Source organism: Idiotropiscis lumnitzeri, chromosome 1, assembly GCF_059441095.1.
Source record: "Idiotropiscis lumnitzeri isolate Australia: NSW breed Sydney's pygmy pipehorse chromosome 1, RoL_Ilum_1.0, whole genome shotgun sequence".
In the NCBI taxonomy this organism is placed as follows: domain Eukaryota; kingdom Metazoa; phylum Chordata; class Actinopteri; order Syngnathiformes; family Syngnathidae; genus Idiotropiscis; species Idiotropiscis lumnitzeri.
Window position 1 is genome coordinate 30,249,245 of NC_142391.1, and position 21,607 is coordinate 30,270,851.

General features: G+C 40.4%; 1 protein-coding gene across 3 annotated transcripts in view; it reads left to right on the plus strand.

The window, feature by feature from the left end:
* Window positions 1–21,607, plus strand: part of fbxl17 (F-box and leucine-rich repeat protein 17) — a 195,785-nt gene that overhangs the window by 2,364 nt on the left and 171,814 nt on the right. For all 3 annotated transcript variants that reach the window (XM_088294826.1, XM_088294833.1, XM_088294816.1), the window contains exons 3-6: window positions 61–441; window positions 529–651; window positions 1,688–1,945; window positions 2,026–2,157. In XM_088294826.1, the coding sequence (XP_088150952.1) occupies window positions 61–441; window positions 529–651; window positions 1,688–1,945; window positions 2,026–2,157 (894 nt within the window). The remainder of the gene's footprint in view (window positions 1–60; window positions 442–528; window positions 652–1,687; window positions 1,946–2,025; window positions 2,158–21,607) is intronic.

Below are 21,607 nucleotides of genomic sequence, written 5' to 3' on the forward strand. Positions count from 1 at the left end.
TGAGTGAACCACTGTATTAGATTTTACTCATGTAATCTGTGGGTCTCCCACTGTACGCAGGTGTGTAAGAGGAAGTGTTCCGATGTCCAGAGGTGCACACCTTGCAACAAGCAGCCCCGCTGTGCCTTTTCTGCCCCCGATGGTAGCATAGAAAATGGAGGAGTGGGCGCAAACGTGGGGGAGGCTTCCACAAACTCCCAAACTGGCCACTGCCATCTTCCCATCCGCCAGTTGCCCTCTTCTTCCTCCTCTTCTCCATCCTCCTCCTCTTCCTCAACAGCGGCCGACGGCTGCTATGGGTCGGCTCTTCAGGCGGACCTTCCCCAAAGCTCTGACTTGTCCCCCGCTAGCCTGCAGCACCATGACGACTGCCAGGCCAGAGGCTCTGACGCTGCTGATCCTTTAAGTATCAACCACCTGCCTTCTTCCATCCTTCTTAAGGTCAGCAGCCACGCAAGACTCTGCTATGTTTTTTTTTTTCTCCCAAGATGCATTTCCATCACTATCTACCTTCTGTCTCCATCACAGGTTCTCTCACATTTGACGGTGAAGGAGCGTTGCTTGTGCGCCTCTTTAGTCTGCAAGTACTGGAGGGACCTCTGCTTGGATTTTCAGTTCTGGAAGCAAATTGATCTTAGTGGCCTACAACAAGTAAGTCAACACACAGAGTATTTACAGTCATTTCCCCCCTCATAGGAAGTACTATAGAGTAAATTACAGCAAACCGCCTATATTCACAGGGAAAATGGCCCAAGCCCTGCCATGAATACTAAAAATCTGACACTAATTGAAGCGCTCTCTCGAATGAGATTTATAATTGTCGACAGATACTACAAGATCGGGGCAAAGCACTTAAACTTTGAAAGGATAATGAAACGGGTGTTGTATGGCCTCTTTAGAAGTTCAAAAGTTCTGAAAGGCAAAATGCAGATTGGTGTCCTCATGTAAAGGAGACCAGCATTCCATTAGGGCTGATTTATTTACTGTGGTCTGTAACAAAACAAAGATGATCAGAAAAGCATCTCCCGACACAATCATGAACTCATGACACCTCAACACCTTCACATGAGTCTCATCACTTATATTGCCTTGCATACTTTTTTCCTGACGCTGAGATATGATTGGTCGTTATCTGAGCCCTGAGCGACTGTGATGTCATTTTCAGTCGATAGAAGTCACAAAATGGCTGCCGCCCTCGGGATGGCTAAAAACGGGTGGATTTTGCTGCTTAACTTGTATTCTATGAATGCAATATTAATCAGAATGACATGTTTCGACCAATGGGCCCGCACTGAAAATATTCCTGTAATGAAAATGTTTGGGTTGGCTTCCTCTTTAGAAACGCAGGAAATGAAGAAAACCTGTCTTTTTGCCGTGAGTCACGATCAGCTGAAAATCACGTGACCGTCAGATCGAGACATCTCTAGTGTAAACAAACTGTAATTGCAATGTAGGCTTTGCGGAGCTGTGTCAGGAGAGAAGCAAAAACGTTCACTTGCACTTTTGACTTGTATCTCGCATGAGATGCATTCAAGGACCACCAACAAAACAGGGCATCTTAAGCACAGACTTGGAAAAATATCATCAGTGAGTTAAACATAACACCAAGATGTCATCATCAAGGTGATCGTTTCATTGCATAACAGAAGATATGTCAAGAAACTGTAATCTTTCCTTGCATTTCCAGGTAAATGATGAACTCCTGACGAAAATAGCCTCTCGAAGGCAGAATGTGACCGAGATCAACATCTCGGACTGCAGGGGGGTCCACGACCATGGCGTGTTCTCCCTGGCCTCTCAGTGTCCTGGCCTGCAAAAGTACACGGCATACAGGTGCAAGCAGCTGGGGGACATATCCCTGGTTGCCTTGGCTGCCCACTGTCCTCAGCTGGTCAAAGTGCATGTGGGAAACCAAGACAGACTGACTGACCGGGCGCTCATTAAGGTATTCATCTGCTGATATTCTTGGCTCTTATGCAGAAAAAGAAAATCTCTTCCAGTATTTCCGTCGTCTGTTTCCATCAGATTGGAGAGTGCTGCGGTGAGCTGAAGGACATTCACCTGGGTCAGTGTTACGGTCTCAGCGATGAAGGCATGGTGGCTTTGGCCAAAGGATGCCCCAAACTGCAGAAATTGTACTTGCAGGAGAACAAACTGGTCAGTCCTGTTTTTTTTTTTTGTTTGTTTAAATGCTGTTTGCTGCTGTTTGCAATTCTCATTGTACATGGAGAGCAGGCACAGTGTGTTTGGTCTGTTTTTCTCCCTGTCGTCATGGTTTCCTGTCATAACAGATGTCCTCCCTTGCACTGAACGCTATTTAAATGTTGGTGTATTTGTTTCTGCCGGGCTTTTGGTTCCATTTTTGTCACAGCATTATTTTTGTCTGAGGTCATCAGGCATATTTGCTTTGGAGCAGCGGGGAGATGATTTTTTTAACGACAATTCTTAACTGAGCTGCTATGTGGGCTCCAGAGCTTCAAATTATTGATCTTACTCATCTTATTATTTATTACACATATTAAAAATAGGGCTGTCAAAATGAATGATTAATTTGAATTATTAATTTTTTTTAACACAGTTTAATGTTTTAACTCAGTTAACTCAATTTTATCTTGCGGAGCCAAATTCAAACACTGTACTATATTTGCTGTGCATCCTGAGCACCTCATCTCACAACAAAACACTGTGCTCAAGTTGCCACTGGGCCTTGCAAACCAACACTGCTGGAGTGGGATGCTTGTGGGCACAACTAAATGTCTAAGTTTTGGAGCAAATTGCCTGTAAAGGTAACGGCATTTAGATCGTTTCAATGAAAGCTATTAGAACAGTCTTTGAATCAAAATATACTTAATATCTGGTGATTTTTACATTAATCACATGATATTATTCAAGTAAATACCCGTTACAAGCTTCACAAAAAATAGTTGTTAAGTACAATACAATACAACTTTATTTACATAGCACTTTTCACAACAGAAACACAACAATATAAATTAGCTGGAAATTAGCACACAAATTACAAGACAAACAATAATGTGATTAATCGCAATTAATTCTGGAATATATTGTGATTAATTAGTGAAAAAATGTAATCGATTGACAGCACAAATTAAAAACAGAGTTTTATTTAATTTTATCCTGCAACAAGTTGGATCTGCTACAATGTGTGATCCTATATATAAATCCATGCAGGAAAAAAAGACAACATTAAAGTCTTACAATGAGTATGTAACATACATACTTTTTTTCCCATTCATATAATGATAATGCTGTTAATATTACTCTAACTACTACTGCTACAACGGATAACTATTTTTAGGCACACATCCCGTATAAAACAACTCAGAAGAAATTGAAGTCTCTAAGTTAAATAAAAAAGAGGCCACAAATGCGTTTTGTATGCAGGCTTGCCACTAATATACTGCTAGAACTACTAACAGCATTAATGTTACAATCGATAACACGAACAGTGATAAATGACTTAGCTCTGCATTGATTGAACAGCCATCAATGCTCTGAATGACTTCTGCTCAATAGGTAGTGTGATTCTGCAATTTACCACTAGATAGAGCTATATGACTCGTTTATTGAAAAAAAAAAAAAGCCTGCCAGTTGCATTCTTCCCCTCTTCACAGATTGTATTCATAGCAGTGCAGTGCAGAGTTGAGCGTTTCCTTGCCAAACGGCTATCACGAAACCTCTTTTATTGGTCATTTGGCTTCTTGTCTCCGGTCTCTCGCATAGAAATAGAATATAATTGCTCATTTGTCATGTCGGCCCCTGAATCCCTTTCATTTGTCTCTTCTTTCCAAAGTATAACTATGAAGTTCTTGATGAATTAGCCCACTCACCATTGTTAACAATAGCTCAGTTTGTTAAAAGCCCATTCATCAACTTAATTTTACAACATATTAGGGATAGCCTCTTGCTGAGAGATGAATATTGCTTCTATTAACATTTCAGCACAGCAGTATGCGTCACAGACAATTTTCAGATGTGAGCTCTTTTTGAGTTTAGATAAGAAGTCCAAGTGGGAATTATCATGTCTAGGCTCTTTGGTGACTCAGACAGGTTGTAATGTCCCAGACAATTAAAACAATTCAAAGTAACAGAGGAACCTTAAATGAGATCATCTTCTTTACGTGATCTGCTTTTAATATGGATGATATGCCTTTCCAATGCTCTCCTCTTTCGCTTCCTCTCAACTTGATTAAGGAAAGCGCCACGGGATGTTTTCCGTGAGGTCTTTCAATCGCCGCGTTCCTTCTTCTTTGCTGTTCTCCTCTTTCCTCATGTCGTCGTCTGTGGGTTTTCTTTTCCATGCTGGAGGCTCTTCTTCTTGTGTTAGTAGCGTGTCCAGTTCTTTTGCTCATGTGTCCTTAAAGAAATACTCCAAACCACTAATAGCAGCGCTACCCCTAATCACTGGTCACATCATTAGGGACACCTGTACTGGATTTATTGTGGAATTTGATGAGGACTTTAGTCTATGTTTTCTGACTTCCTCCTCCAACCCATAAACGAATGAATGAATGGTAGATTAATTGAAGCCTGCGTTTTCTGAAGCTGTGAATGTGAGTGTGAATTGTTGGTTGTTTACGTGTGTGCCCTGCAATTGAACCAATTAGATCAGTGATCTCCCAACCACCCGTCGCGGTTTGCCGCACAGATGAAAGAAAAATGAAAAAGCTCACAGTACTTCTGGTTTATTCATTTTTCGAGGCTGGAAAATATTTTATTTTGAAAACGGACCTGCTTCTCTCCGTTATATGGGACTCTAGACTTATTGCTGTACAGCATTCGGCTGTACTACAAAAGAGTGGAAATATTTGATCACAAATAAGACTGGTAGGAGTATTGTCACTTGCAAAATATGCAATTCTGTTAAAAATAAACTGAAGGCACAAGTGGAATAGGAAATACGAATATGATCCAACACAAGATGACACCATCTGATAAGAAAAAAAAAACAGACAAGTCTTCCACTACTTACGTAGCACTACAGTTTACATATTACAGCGCTGAAACAATTCCGATTTCTTGTTGAATTTTAACGTTGAGGATGTCTCCCAGTTTGTTTGATGGTTAACAACGTGACACAAAAAGTTTAGCGTGACGCATTAGTGGTTCTATGGCGTCTCTGATTCTCCTTTTGGCAGCAATCCTGATTGGCGCTCATCCACAATTTATGTCACACTTGCTTTTATGCCACTGGTTGCCTTTCAACTATTGTTTTCATCCCTCTCAGGTGAGTTTCTCTCTCTCATGCCCATTCTTATTCTGTTGTTTCCCATCACCTGGAAGGGCGAAGGCTCAGCGAATAACAAATTCTTTGTTTCTTCACATTACATAGTCAAATCTACACAATTTAACCCTCTTTTTGTGTTGGCAACTGTGCTCTGCGGTTCCTTTTCAATTAAACGCTCTTTGAAATCGGTGGACATTTTTGCCCGGGAAGCACTTTTCCTTTTTTAACGCTCTCTTAAATGTGCTTTATCTGCCCTCCTGTCTTGTTAAAATCACAGAGCGTGTGCTTCGTTTTCTTGCAGTAGGATTGAAAGAATTTTTGCACGCACGCGCGCACACACACACACACACACGCACACCAACAAACGCACGCACACACACGCACACACACGCACACACACACGCGGATTATTTACAATTTTAATCAGTCCAGAATGTGGAAATGTGAGTGGGATTGCAGAAGCCCCTAACATAGATTAGCATGTGCCCCCAATTTGGGGCTAATTACTACTTTGCATTTTCAATCAAAGCCTGTGCTGCTTTTGCCACGTTTTTCCATCATTCGCCGACACGTCTCAGACTCGGACGGAGGGAATTTATTTCTCTTAGCGCAAACGGTGCGTGGATCAACATGAAACAGCAATCTGTCGGAATGGCAAGCGTGTTTCTTAGCCACCTCTGGTCTGACGGCATGTCAGCGGTCTGCTTTGTGCGGGCGTCGGAATGACAGCGAACCCCCTGATGGTCCAATCAGACAGATTAAATTGTATATTGACACTTTCAGATTTAATTAACCAGATTATAGGGCCGTCAGAGACAAAGGAAGTGCTAATGATAGCTGTCGCTTATTATGAGATCGCCCTTTTGACATACACTTACACACACAGGGGCCTTGTTTAAAAAAAAAAAAAAAAAAAAAGTCAGGCGCACACACTTTCAGGAGCTGATGAAGTGAACAGCTGCCAGCTGCACTGAAAAGTCCTGTGGAAACTTTATTCACATATTTCGCTGTAATTACACATAAATAGGACCACTCTGAGCTCACACTCTTGTACGCACAAACGGTGCATTGTGTCACGCCGCAACCCTCCACTCAGAGAGTCTTCAAAGGCATGACTTTGCCGGATGACATAGTGTCAGTTGACCGCTTCCAATTTAAAACTGGCCCTAAAAAGTACACATACTGAAATAAACGTGATAGGGTGAGAAGCCCGGGAGGGGCTCAGTCAAGAGCCGCTGCTCCTCCCCTCAACCGACCCCGGATAAACTGAAGAATTTTCGATGGATAATGTCCCGCGGCATGCCCGGTAATTCCTCTCGTCAAGCCAGTCACAAATAGGCCCTTTTCCATTTTAGCGGTTGGACCACGGAACAGCCTGGTACAACCCCGTGCGCTTGCTTTTCCATGGCACTTTTTCGGGTCCGTGCGGTTATAATGGAATCGTTCCTCAGAATCTCTTCCAAAACGTAGGCTGAGCAGGGCTGTGACACCACTGACATCTGATTGGCCGACAGATGTAGGTGTTTCTTAAGTGATGCGGCGAGAAAGTCCACTGCACACGCCCATTTCTTGGTTTGAAGTGAGCAAGCCATCGATCATTGAAATGCAGCCATGTTTTTTCATTATTTAAAATTTCCTGAATTGTAGATTAATACTTAAGTCATTGACATTATGTAGAAATAGTGATGGATTTATTTGGTGCGCAAAAAAGCAAATCAAAAGTGTTTTACAATTTAGATTTTTTAAAGTAGGCACTATTTGCCCGTTTAACAGCTTTGCACGTCTTGATATTTTTCGTAGTCAGCTTTCTGATGTTTAGATGCTTGGAATAACTTTCAGTTCACAGCTGTGTGCATTGTCTAGAGTTAGTAGCTTGAATTTCTTGACCACTGAATGCGTTTGAGAATTTGTTTCAAAACAGATAATGGAGCTTGTTAGAAAAATGTTCTCAAGCTCGCCGGGTCCATTCACTTGAATGAGACGTCTCTTGAATTAGTACGTGTGCTTATTTATTTTTTCATTGACCACTGATTGTGCATCTTGGACCCTGCGTCATGCTCTCTCTCTCTCTCTCTCTGTCTCTGTCTCTGTCTCTCTGTCTCTCTCTCTCTCGCTCGCTCGCTCGCTCGCCTGTTTCAAGGGGGCCGTCCTGTGAAATGCAAATGAGCCAGTGCTCTCCCTAAGCCGCCTCTGCTGTTGGGTCAACACAAAAATGTCAGAATTAACATTACCAGATCCGGCCTGAGATGATCACATTCCTAAAAACCCAGTACTGTAATGTGAACTTCATTGTGAATAAATCCATTTGAGAACCATTATTACCCTTCTAAAACTCATTCGTTCTACAGGCATAATTTTTTCCATCTTGAATATCAGAGATGTGTAAAATTGACATGTCCCCCCCAAAAACATCTGTTAAACTCATTAAAATGAAAACATGATGATGGATGTACGGTGTTTATGGAAGGCAAGCGAGGGAGAATTGCTCGAGGCAGTCGACTGAATGCATCATTGCTTTTTCACATTCTTAACTGTCGGCGGTTTGACCTTTTGAAGTTTTGTGCAACTTGAGTGGCCTACGTTTTACAGAAACTTTTGATGCAATTATTAATTATGCAACTTTACTGCATTTGCATTTTGAGGTACCTCCATCAGTGTCATTGTTCTCAATCTTCCACTAGCATCTTGTACTCCTCCCAGTTTTTACACCATTCGGTTTTTATTCACTTTAATTGTATTTTTCATTATTCTGACATGTGCATGAGTTGCGTCCCTTTTTCCTTGTATGTGATTTTATAGACAGATCATTGATTATACATTTGTTCAGTGTTCCAGAACATGTGCATTCAAATATTTCAAAGTTTTATTTGAACCTTGCCACACTTTTTAAATTCTGGGTGTCTATTCGAAGGGAACAGCACTTTCCTCTCTCCGATATCCTCCTTCAAGTGCTTTTGCATCGATCTGTTTCCTCCTAAACGCCGGTGTGTGCGTTTGTGTGTGTGCGCGCGTTTGTAGCTGTTGCCGCTTTTTTTTGCCTGAAGAGTAATAAGATGCAGATGCTGTGACTTCAACTTGGACACCCGGCTGCACTCAGACAAGGACCCCGTCGATAAGTTTCCTCCGCCGGTCTGCCCACGAAGAAAACGCACTTTAAAGTAGAGAGAGAGCAAGATAGAGAAAAACAAAAAAAAAAGAAGAAGATTGGAAGATGCTTTTTCTGGGGAATTAGAAGTCTGTGAAGCATGCCTCAATGTTTTACCTTGGTGGCTTGATTTCAACGTTCATTATTCTGGGAAAAGATTCATGATCGTGCTGAAAGATGCCGGTGTAAGGGTTAGGCTGAAAGTGTGGCGTGGATGGTCGCTTGGAATTCTTGAAGTTATGAAGTCATGGAAAGTCCGGAGTGGGAGTATCACTGTCTAGTGACTGCAATCTTAATGTCAGCTGTGCAAACCAAAATTGCATTTGGTGCAACAACCAGGAAATGGTCACCATTCTCCAAGTCGTCCAAATCTAGAGTCTGAACTGTGATATTTTACTCATTCAAAGCCTTTTATGCTTTTTTTTTGGAAATTGTTTTATTCATCCAGTTGTCGCTATCCATTGGAAGTTGTCTTTTTTCATTTGACTCTAGACTCTGGTTGCAGTTTTAGTCAGTCCCCTGCAGAGGGCGTCCTAAGACTGCATTGTGGCAAGAGCCTCGTACTGTATGTGTTGAGATCACTCAAAATCAGAGTTACTGTGGAAAAAGAAAATTTTATCTGTTGAATTTACGTTGAAAGTTGCTGTTCTATGATGGTTTGCATGCACATACCTGCACGATCCATTAGAAGAGCTGAATTAAAAAAAAAAAAATCTGCCTTCACAAATATTACTGCTCAGTTTTGGTTAACGTGTTTATAAAGGTGTTAACTGTGTAGTGTTGTGAAACTAATGAATCACACTTTGAGATGTTTCTAATTTTGTTTTTACTTATTAAACTACAGAAAAGGGACACAATATTAGGAGCATGTCTGAATATAATGTGCAGTCCTACACTGCGGCAAACAACCAAAATTTAAAGCGATTGAATATAATTATTTTGTAAGGGCGTTATTGTGAATACAGCTTTTGTATTGTAATCAATGACTTTTTTGTCCTATTCTGAACTGAAATTGGGACCACTGGACTAGTCGACTTAGTCCATAGTCTGTACAGCCAGAATACGTGCCCTGCAAACTGTCTAGTTTCCAGTTTCCACCTCTCACCCACTTTCAGCTGTTTTTTTTTAATTGTTTGCCATAGGTGTACCTAATTGTGTGGCTGTTGTGTGTTCACCTTGAAGAACCAAGCTTGCAAATGTCGTTCTTTCGCTTGTATGATGGCACTGTAAATGGCCTTTGTGGTGCCAGTAGAGAAAGTGCACAACTATTACTATATGACTTCCCCTGAGAGGTTGTTGCTTTGCCGCCTTCAACTGATTTGATAGCGCTTTAAAAGAATGAATGTTTCTGATCCAGCCTTCGTCGACCGCAACCTGCGCGACCTCTGTGTTTAAAGAGCATTGCGTTGTGTGTTTATCCAGCTCCAGATGGCGGCAGCTCCTGACACCTGCATGGCCAGAGATGTCAGTGTGATTCCTGGCCCTGTGTGCCACCTTTTAGTCCTCTTAATCCCTTTGCGTCTCTCTCTTCTTTGTCCACTCACTGTCCCTCTCGCACTGAAGATGAGCCTCGCTTTTTGTTTTGAGAAGGGCAGTGATGATGTCATCTTTTCAAACCGAGATGGAGTGGCGAGCCTTTTTAGTCCAGTGGACATGTACAATTGCGCTGCGATGAATAGTTGTCCTTGATTATCTGTTTGTCTCATGTGTGAGCTGTTGCGAGACAAAACCATGCTCAACAAAACAATGCAGAGAGGAGGAAAAAGGGACTAAACTCTTTCTACTACTCGTTTCTTTATTGATTGCTGCCACTCTCAAATGGATGTTGGCGTGAGTTTGTTGTTCTTTGTTCATTAGTTTAGCATAATGACATAATGGGCAAGAGTTTTTGGTCCAAATCTGTAAAAAAAAAAAATAATGAACATAGTATTTTTTCCTTTATGCTGTTTGCAACACATTATAACAATTCCCCTTTTATGGTAGAGTCCCATGTGTGTAGTTCCAGTATCGTAGGCCTGTGATTCGCAGTGTGGACGGTATGCAGGCTCTCCTCGAGTTGTAGTGCGTTTTTAGCTTATGATGCTTGAAGGACGCAAACACCATCTCACAACCAAACACACAAAGCAGTAGATTTTTTTTCTTCCAGAAAACATTCAATTGTATTTAAGATTTACTAATTAACCATTTATTTAGGCACACTTGTTATTTTGCTTATGTGGAATACATTTTACTTGGCTCATTAAGTGTATTTTTTTAGTTTACTATATTTAAGCACAGTGTTGTTAATGTTTAAACTGTGCATAGTGTTACTTTTTTTTTTTTAATCCAGTACAGTGCAGTTTACTTTACAATATATTTTTAGAAAACTACTGTTCGGTTAAATTGACCCATTTTGTATAATATTTCGTTTATATTTAATCTTTAAAACATTTAAAGCATTTATTTAGGTACAATTTTTATTTTATTGTGTGCAAATATACTTTAATTGAATCAAAATTAAACGTGTGCGCCTAATAGTAAAGTGGCTTACAAAACAAGTAAGATTTTCTGTATTTCAATAGGACTGGGAAGAAATTTGCTTTAATTTATGGTTGTACACAGAATTGAAAAAATGTCTGAAATGAACCTTATACTAGAGATGGATTTAAAGCAAAATAGTTATCAAAATGCACTGTATAAATCATTAATCAACAAAATGGTGCAAAGTGTTGAGTGGATTCGGGTGTTTATGACTTTACACATGCATACATTTAAAAATATTACTCTTGATGCCCGATGAAGTAGTAAATTGTAAAGGCAATACCATTGTGTGATGTTTTTAATGTGTGAGGATCATTTGTAAGATCTGCCTTGAAAAAAAGCGTGAGAGCTGACATTAACAGTGGCCCGATGGCCCAGGCCCCGAAGTTCACTGATACTGGCCCGACCGGGACACCAACACAAATTTCATGAAGAAATTAGATCAAACTAGCACATTCATGCTTTTTTTTTTAATATCTAACATTCAACAGTTTGAGTTTTATCAATTAATAATTTGTATTATTATTTCGGCCACCACCCCAAAAGGCTTAAAGGCAGACCCTGGAAAGTGCCTGTTCATCATTGCTTGCAGCTTTACTCTTCCATTTGTTATCCAGTTCATTATTGATAATCAGATTTCATGTTTTAATTTTGTTTCTTGTACGAAGAGTTAATGAACTGGCGTTTAGCCGGACAAGAATCACTGTCTTGTGTGTGGTTTCAAATGAATTCATTTTCTGCCTCATTGTCATCAGAGCTCATGTTTGTAATCGCAGAAACGGTGAAGAAACCAATTTTTTCCTCCATTTTCTCTGACTGTTCAACCTTGGCTGAGGTCTGAGCTTCACTATTGTAGTTTGCAGCTCTTTTCATGCTCATGTCCGACATCCCTCGTTCAATCACTTCTGCGTCTTCCACCTGCCACCTCTCTGTCTGTGTGATTGAGAGGCCAAACTTGGTCTAATCACTGACTTCATTAGCGATGATTGATTAAGCTCCAAGAAGGCATGCGTTTCTGTGATCATTTATTTACATGTGTGGAACATATTTTTCCCCCTGTCATCTTTCTTTCTTTCTTTGGGCTTTCATGCTGGGCTATGTCACCGCCCTCCACTGTGATGCATTTAGGGGCTGGCCAGCAACAGAGGTTCAATACTTGGGGTAATGAATGTGTTTAATAAGCGCAATGGGTCAATGGGCTTAATGAAGGTGTGACAGAAGATGGGGCTCGCAAAGTGCTGCTGTAACGAGACTTTAACGAGCCTCTCGGGTTAACAAGGTCAAAAACTGTACTGGTGAGGGGATCCCAATTATGGTCTGTTTTCAACCCCTGCGCATGCTCTCATGGGTCTCCCATCTGGATTTCTTACAATACCAACTGACTTTTGTCCTTGATGCTGCACTATCTCTTACAAATTGATTTTTGCGGGCTTTTCTCCTTTATTCTGCAAATTATCAAACCTTCGAAAACTCCCTGCCGTATGACTACTGGCTGAAATGTTATACAACAATTTAGTTGGAGAAAAGCATTATAATTTGCAAAGGAAGGACTTTTTTCCCCCTCCAAATGTTTCAGAGTAGACTCTATTCATTCACCAAAAATGACCAAAAATCTAAGAAAATGAGCCTTTAGTGAAAAGAATCATGGCAAGCAGAACACTGATTTTGACGGTAATTTTTTTTATTTTTATTGACACCTAAAACAACTCCACCCCCCCAAAAAAACAACAGAAACAGTGGTTTTAATGCTTCTAATAGCAAATAATTTATTTTCAGATATACAACTAATGCTCTGTTCAGAATGAAGATGAAATTTGCGTTTTTCGCATGAGTTTGATCGCGGCTAATGCTAAATGCTATTGGTTCACAGCCGAGTGTCTTCCAGTTCAAATTTAACTACTTCAGCAAATGAGCTCGACACCCCCCCCCTCTCGCGTGGCCTCAAAAGCGTCAATGTTCCACCTGCCTAGGATTCACACCTTTCTACACAAACTGCATTGACTTGGTATGTAATTGCGTCACGAGAATAACTCATCTCGCGTTTGTTCTAACTGCAGTGATCCAAATGATGTGTGCGATGCGGACCCATCGGATAGCTCGAGTTGAACGTTAGTGGTCTTTTAATGGCGTTTGTCAATCATGCTATGAACCTCCTCATAGATGACCTGATTAGATGCCCTCCATTCTTCATCTTCTACTTAAAAGCCGTGCTGATTGCAAATTCAAAGTGATGCAATGCTTCCATCTACATGGATCTGTTAGTCTTTACAGCGGTTTGCAAACCTGAATTTCACAGAAATGAGAAATTATTTTTCAGACTGTCTTTAAATTCTTTAAAAACTCTACTTTTTTTCCATAGTGGCAGGATGCCCTGTTTAGAGTAGTGAAGGCCCAAAGAACATTTCATTGCAAATATTTTTTGCGGGTTGGCGTCCTCTTTATGGTCATCCGCAGTAAATTTGTACCCAAGTAGTTAAAAATAAAACCTGAACGTTAACTTTTACAACAATTGGGCAAAGAGTAATATCCTTCAAGTTTGCCCTTTTGTATAATTTCAAATAAATAGTGGCAAGGCACATTTTGAAAGAGCTGCTATTATTATTAAAAGAGAGCCTTAACTAAATATATGGAATTATTTCATTAAATAACATTTTTCTTTTTGTTTTCTCCCCTGCGGCAACTTTAAAAAGCGGTTTAGCTGCAGCTCATTGCTTCATTTTATTTTCATCCATTGGCGTGGTTGGTGTCTCTAGTTGTTTTTATACTTGAACAGAAGAAAATAACGGCGCTTGTTTGTGGTACTCGGAGACCCATGATTTGTTTACCACACGTTTTAGTGACAGTAGGCGGGTTTGGCTGAATAATGTAGATTTTATGTTCTTTATTTGGGTGGGCAGCAACAAGGAAAAAAAAAAGTGGTTCAAACAATGAAACATTCCATGCGTTACAATGTCTTTATTGTATTTTCTAGTCTTGGCAGTGTGCGTTGGTGTGCAGCATCACATTATGTCTCTTGTTAAGTGAATGTTTAGTTAATTTGTCAACATCCCTGCTTTATAGTTAGATGAAATTCTCCAAATTGTTGTGCAGCTGGATGTAAAACACAAGAGTCATTCTTAGATCAGCAAAATGTTGTTCCGCTGTATTTTGAGGTGTTACGGCTTAGCAAATAAGGGTGTTGTGGTGCAGTTTCATCTTGTGTATTTCATAGTAAGGCCAAAAGATGATTTTTTTTCCCTTTATGCAACCATGAATGCTGTAAACATTTTTTATGCAACCACGGCAAAAAAAAAAAAAGTTGTCTCTCTGACTAATCACACTAACATTTTCATTTTGCTTGTCATTTGGTAACAAGTGACTTTTGCGTGTCATTCTTATGTTCACAGCCCAGTTAGAATCTTTTTTATGGTTGATGTGGCACTGGGCAGATGTTTTTAATACTATTGTGATGTGAACAAAAACAAGCCGCCCCGACCACCCCGCCCCCCAAAAAAAATTGAAAGTGAAAACGACCCAACTGAGTTTCTCACAGAACTCACAGGAGAGTTTTGTGATTTATTTGTGCTTTTTCTACTCCGCGCTTTATTCCGCCTGCAACAATTTGGCATGCTCACACACTCAAGAATGCGCGCAGTTCCTGGTCGGTCTGGATTGTGATTCTCTCGGGATGATTTGATTATTTTACTATTATTTTTTTCTAACTTAAAGTGTGACTTTGGTTAGGCGAGTTGTTATATTGTTTTAATGCAGAAAGTTTCCTTGCTTTCGAAGGACTTTGTTGTAGAGTTGAACTGGGCCTGAGTGAATAAAGGATTCTTCCCCTCTGAATCCAGACTGCTCGATTCCAAAGTCAATAGGAGCGATGAAAGTTGTGTTTTGTTACCTTGATGCTCAGGATGTATTTTGGAAACACTTTCATTGGCTTCACATGAAACAATTAGCACCCAAATACTCAATCTTGACTACAAATCCATGGACATACATAGACAAATCCTCTTAGTTGGGGAAAGCAATGTGAATTCATTCATTTCATGGTTAAACTATTGAATATGTTTAAACTGACGATATTCATTTTATCAAAACAATTTTTGAACATTTTAAATATTGTGACGATTTACTTTTCACGTCTAGTTTTTCTTTTTTGTGAGGGTCATATGTTGAAGTGTGTCAAAAAGGTCCCAGGATTGGTGTCACAAAAGCTACATTTCAAATCCAAACCACAAACTACGAGTTCCCCCTTGAATGTAATCACCCTGGTGTATAAAACTGACCTCAGCTCACTGCAGCCAACAAACTTCTTTTCCACATGCTTTTATGTACATATTCTGTGTCAGGTTGTCACGCAATGACGAGAGTGAGTGATGATGAGAGCAATGAGACGAGACTTGCGAGGGAAAGTCATTACCTATGATGAGTCATGGATCTTTGAGTTCGACCTCGAGACCTACCGCCAGAGCCTCCACTGGAAGAGTGCGACGGCACCAAGGCCCAAGAAGAGCAGGACAGTCAACATCCAAAGTCCAAGTCATGTTTTATCACATGCGTATGGCATCATCTATTTCAAGTTGCTGCCACAGGGCCAAATGATCCACTAGCGTACAAAGAGATCTCACAGCGAGATCTTGCGGCGTTTGCTTTGTTCAATGCGGCAGAATAACGCCTGCGCAATGTCACGAGTAGTCCACAATTTCTGGCTGAAGCATTGCCGTGTTGGACATGGGCTTGTGCCTTTCTGGTTGTAAGGGAATTTTCTTGTAAAAAATAAATTTGCGACCTTGAATGAAGCCTGACGAAAACGCTATATTCGCTACGTTCGCAAACACTCGCAAATGTTTGCCTGTCCGTGGAGTAGGGGCTATATTCTTTGCAAATATGAATGTCTCAAATTCTTTAGTGATGGTTATGGCGATTCTCAAATAAGTCAAAGTTTTCTGACACTCTTATGAGAAGTATAGTTATTGCATGAAGACTTGTCAGTGTTTTCAGTATAAAATGGTGAGAATAATGAAATGTTAATCCTCTCTGCGGCCTGTCACGTTTGACTTTCATAGGAGTTGCTGCCCACATTGTTTCTGCTCACTGTTGGGTTAAAAAAAATATTTGTTCTATTTACATTTCAATCAGTGTTGTGAGAACGGCGTGTACCTGCAATTGACTCAACAACTATAACACAGTATATTCATTTTAAAAGTCTTGTTACTCCGAGTCGCAAAGTCAACTTTCAACTTCATCTTATATCACATGCTTCCACCTGACCAAATTTGGTGTTTCTTTTCCCACCAATGCCTCTCGCCCACTCATGTCTTTTTATTCTTCTGTGCTTCCTCTCACTTCAGCGTCACCGTTCCGCCAGTGGGAGGAAAACGGTGTGACTTCCCGCAGTTCATTTCTTTACCTGGTGTTGCTGGAGTGCTAAGCCGTTATGAAATGTTGCATCCAGACAGCCGGTCGATTAATGGTGCACTTAGCCTGCGCTAATTACCCCAATATGGAGGAGTGCGGAAAGCGTCAGGTGACCCCTGACAACCTCTGAGGCGTAACTCACTTCGCGGCACGGCAGAGTAGACTCCACGTGTATTGCTGTGGTCAACACCGAAACACGGAGGTGGATAATAGGCCCTGATTACCAGACATTGCGGAGGCTTTCTCTTGGAATCACATTATTTTTCTTTGGTTGAATGAATCACCATTTAGGTAGCCTCTAGTTGTCTGAAAACTCACCGATGTGGATTGGTCGCCATATGTATTTTAGGGGTCAAGAACATATTCCCCCAAAAATTGCTCAGTAGCACCTCCTGGAACGTTGATAAACATAGCATCAGCTTTCATATTTGCAATTTAAAAAAAATGCCAATTTAGCAATTGGACTTTGTTGTTGCATTATTTGTTTAGAGGTGCAACAGAGCACTTTTGTGATTACTTCAAACCGCATCCATTGGGGGTGCAAATGATCGCGTTTCATCTTTTGTGTTAAGTTCCTGTTTCCAGCTTTCGTAACTATGGTAATTAAAAATTACATATCAGTTTTCCCTCTTGTCTTCCAAATTGCTTACCTCCTCTGTGAGCACGCACTATTCTAAACAGTGCGAATTTGGCCTTGCTAAATGCGCACTCTTAGAAGTGAATTTGGTGTAAGGAAGTGCTCCTTTGAGGGCCTCCCATAAAGCAGGAAGGCTGATTCAAAGGAGTGCAGGCTAGCTGTCCTACTGCATCACATTCTTTGGAAAGTAAACTGAACGTGTGAGTCAAAGCAATTGATTTGCATTTAGATAAATCGCTGGCGATGTGAGAGATGCGTATGGCAGCCCCCTACTCGGACCCTACTACCTGCGCCACAGAATGCGGGTGTGTGTGTGTGTGTGTGTGTGTTCGTGTTCGTGTTCTCTCCAAGATGAAAATGTGAGCCATTCCCGGAAAGTAAATCGAAGTGTTCGTCTGCTCAAAACAAAGTGTGTGGAAAAACTTTTTCTAATTACACGAGGCACAAGTAATGACAAATAAGAATTGCCTGCATTGGACTGCTGAATGCAGTTGGATCTGAAGTTGATCTGCTTAGGATGCTGTTTCAATTTCCACATCTGTCCTTCATCTCTCATGATAAAAAATGATGTCGAAATATGGTCCACTATATCTTGTCCAGAAGCTTCCATTTGTTTGATTTTTACAGCCTTCCCAAGCCTCCTCAAATTTGATTCTCCTCGAGTGAGTGCTTAAGTTTACTGCTTTTTCCTGCAAAATATGGCAAAGCACAATATCTTAATTCACACATCTTTTTAGCGCTCAGTAGGGTGCTTGCATCTGCCAAGCCACGGAAAATAGCGCCAGATCCGAGTAAATTCCTCCCTTCTGGCTGAGTGGCTACTGTTATCATTTATATGCAAAAAAAGCAGAGCAGGAAACAAGCATGAGTGGTTGTAGATTTTAATAGTTTTAAGTTGCGGTGGGCAATGTTCCACTGCACTGTAGAGCAGTGTTTCTCAATATTTATCGAGTCCATTGCACATACTGTTTTTGAAATTACAAAATTCTCATGGAACACTACCACACAAAAAACATGTATACTGATAAGAATTATAATATTATCTCAATGTACTTGTTTATTTTAATAAAATAAAATAAAATAAAACTTTAATTGAACACAAAGTTGCAGGAAGCTATTACTTATTCTGTTGGATTAAGCGCAACAGGTGGGATCCACATTTACTAAAAAGTATTTAATTGTTTTGCCTGTTAGTACACATTGCTGGCATTGTTAATGCGCAAAGATGCAACACAGTATTTGGACTATACAAATAATAATTTTCAAACCAAATAAGTGAAATTGGATTAATCCATAAACAAAAAAAAAGGTGAGTCAACAAATCACAAATATACACGGAACACTGCCGTAAAGATATAATTTGACAAAATATTTGTATGAAAAATCATATCCACAAATAAACAAATCAAATGGGTAAACTAGCCTGATTTCTCGTGCTGCGTAACCATCAAGTCTTATGCCACTGGGCGAACGAGTTAATTGCGTACCATTTGAAATGTCGTACGTTGGTATTGTTGTAAAAAAACATGTGGTCACATAAACGCCTTCTTATTGCTTTGTGCTTGGTGGAGGCGATGAGCTATAAATTAAGCCGACGTTATAGTTAGAGTAGCATCCGTTGTGGTTTTTGTGCTTGGCACTTGGAGATGGAGTGCAACTGTGGAGAGGCCACTGGTGATTGACAGCAAGTGCTGACTGTGGGCAGAAAGGCTGCAGAGGCTGTAAATATGAAAGCAGCGTGACAGGTGAAGGTCAGTTTGCGTGTGTGTAAGAGGAAAAAAGGCAGTCTTTTTAACAGCTGCTTGTTTTTGATATACAGCACTTTACACGGCCTTTATTGTGCCTCGTCTCATCTACAGGAGTTTCATTTCTGTCCTGTACTTTGTAAAGTCAAGGTTTTCAGATGCCGAAAATCATAGAGTCGGCCCTGTTATGAGTTTTTAATAACATCCTCTTGGCTAATGACACTGGAGACTGTGTGCCTTGTTTTGTCGTACCTGACTGCCTTCTTTGACGTTGTGCACCTGGGCCACAGCATTCTGTTGGCTTGTTTGCCGCACCATGTGGGCATTAGTGGTAGTGCTCTAGAGTGGTTAAGAAACCTTTTTGGCAGACAGAACGTTTTGTGTTGGCCTTGTTTGGTCTGGCACCTCTGCCTCATTGTTGTATGGTGTTCCACATGGTTCAATTTTGGGGCCACTGCTTTTGTCATTCTATTTGCTGCCTCTGGGTTCCATCTTGAGAATTCATGGCATTTCATTTCACTGCTTATGCATATGACTGTGCTGCTTAGCAAAAAGGACGCTTTCTTCTTATGGCCACATTTGTCTTGCCTGGAGGAATTCAAGCCCTGGATGGCATGAAAATTTCAAAGAAAATCTAACAGAATTTACAGTGTTTGGTTCCTCCCACCCTGTTGACTTGGGCCCCTGGTGCCTTATCTAAAGCCAATAGTTTCGAACTTGGGTTTAAAATTAGACCATGATTTTGAATTGGGCCTGCAAATTGGTGCTGTTGTTGAAGTTTATCTTGTTTCATTTTAGGCACCTGACTTAGGTAAAGACCCTCCTTTGTATTGTGCTTCCTTGAAAACAGCTAAGCAACTTAAAATATATGAGTGTTTATATATATGTCCTCCAAATTTATGCAGAAGAGAGAAAATATTTTATTTTTTTAAGACATTTATAGATATACATGGATTCTAATAAACTTTAAAAAAATTATTTTTATTTCAAAAGAAAAATAACAAACTATTTTGAGTTACAAGTAACACCTGTTTGTAGTTAATGGTACCCAATATATTTGTTAAATGTAGTGTAACACAGCATGACGTAGATAACTTTTCTGTTTTGTATATTTTTTTAAAAAGAATTTCGACCTGTACAAATAGATTGGCCATTTAAGTATATTAAATGTGATGAGATCAGATGATGTTTAAGGGCAAAGCAAATCTCTGCTGAGTCATGGAGAAGGGAGTTTTTAATTCGGCAGATGTACTGCGGAGCTCCCCGTTTCTCTTTATTGATCACCTTTATTGCTAATTGTAAACTGATGAGCTCTGAGTGTCTGAGTGCCGGCCATCCTGTCTGTGCTGGAGCCGTGCCAGTGTAACATGGGATTAGGATGGCAGGAGACAAACAGATTTATGTCCTGGCAACATGATGAATCCCCAGTGCAAACACAGCAATACACAGCCAATATACAGTGCAGATTTGCGCGGATGCTCCTGCTGTATCACGGGTCCTTCCCGCGGGACATTCTGTATTTCCGCAAATAGTGGCCTGGGGAGTTTATTTACTCAACTTCAGATAGGAAAGAGGCCATTATTTGTACAAACACATTTTCTGGAATAATATTAAACAATGTTACTGGTGGATTACAGTTCATGTCAATTGATACTGGAGGTTAAAACAAAACGGAACTATTAAAAAAGAAAGAAATTCCCATAAAGAAAAGAAAAACAAGAACCTGGGCAAAGTGGGTAGTATCAGTAAATTGCTGAGCACTCTGGAATATGAACATGGTCAAACACAAGGCAAGTTATGTTAAATGAACATGTCAGTCGCTGTTTCCATGTAAAAGAACTCATTTACAAATGTGGTTAGACTCCACACTTGAATTCATATGGGAGTCTTTTTTACCTACCTTGGTAGGTACAGTTTTTTTATTTTTTATTATTCGCAGCAGATCGTAGACATCCTCAGCAGTTCTTTAGGCATCTTTTTGGAATTACATGTAATAACCGTGAGGTGTTGATTTGTCGCAATCCATCCAAGAGACTTTGCAAATATTATACCATATTAGCTGTACACCTTTAGTCGCTTTAAGATACTTCTGTTCCTCTTCAATTCTTTAAATGGCCTCGCCCCAGCGTACCTCTCCGAGCTCCTCCACCCCTACGCACCTCAGGTCTGCGGACCAAATGCTGCTTGAGGTGCCGAGGACTAAGCGCAGCCTCAGGGGGGATCCTCAGGGGGGGATCTTGCTATTTCTGTTGCCGGACCTTCCCTATGGAATGACCTTCCATTAAATGTTAGGCAAGCCCTTCTCTGTCCACTTTTAAAACCTGTTTGAAGACACATGTTTGTGTTTTAATATGCATTATAATTTCCTGCTAATTTATATTACACCATATGGAAAGCGCTTTGTTACAGCTTCAGCTGTTGTGAATTGCGCTATATAAATAAAGTTGCATTGTAATGTATTGTGAGAAGCTAAACTGAACCAAATCGATCGAACAATTTTGCTTTTACAGATATTCTTTTTTTTTTTCGTATCAAATCGTAACCCGTGTTTCTAGAAACGGCTTCATACCATCGATTCTCATCCTTAGCAAATTGGCATCTGATCAAATATACTGATTGGCTGACTGGCCCACGTGAACAAAATGCTTCAAAATTGCCATCAAGCAACTGCTGTAACTGTAAAACATAATTTGGCTCCTCATTGAATGTTCTGAAAAAAATTTGACCTGGGGCCAAACTTAGTTGCCGACCCCTCCAATAGATGGACGATCACTACCTGAAGGAAAATGGCATGACACTCAATCAATGTTTAACGTTTACAGAAATACACCTTTACAATGACACTTGAATGATATCCACCAAGTCCAAACAAATGTGTCTGTGTCTATTGTATTCCATTAGGCTGTGTA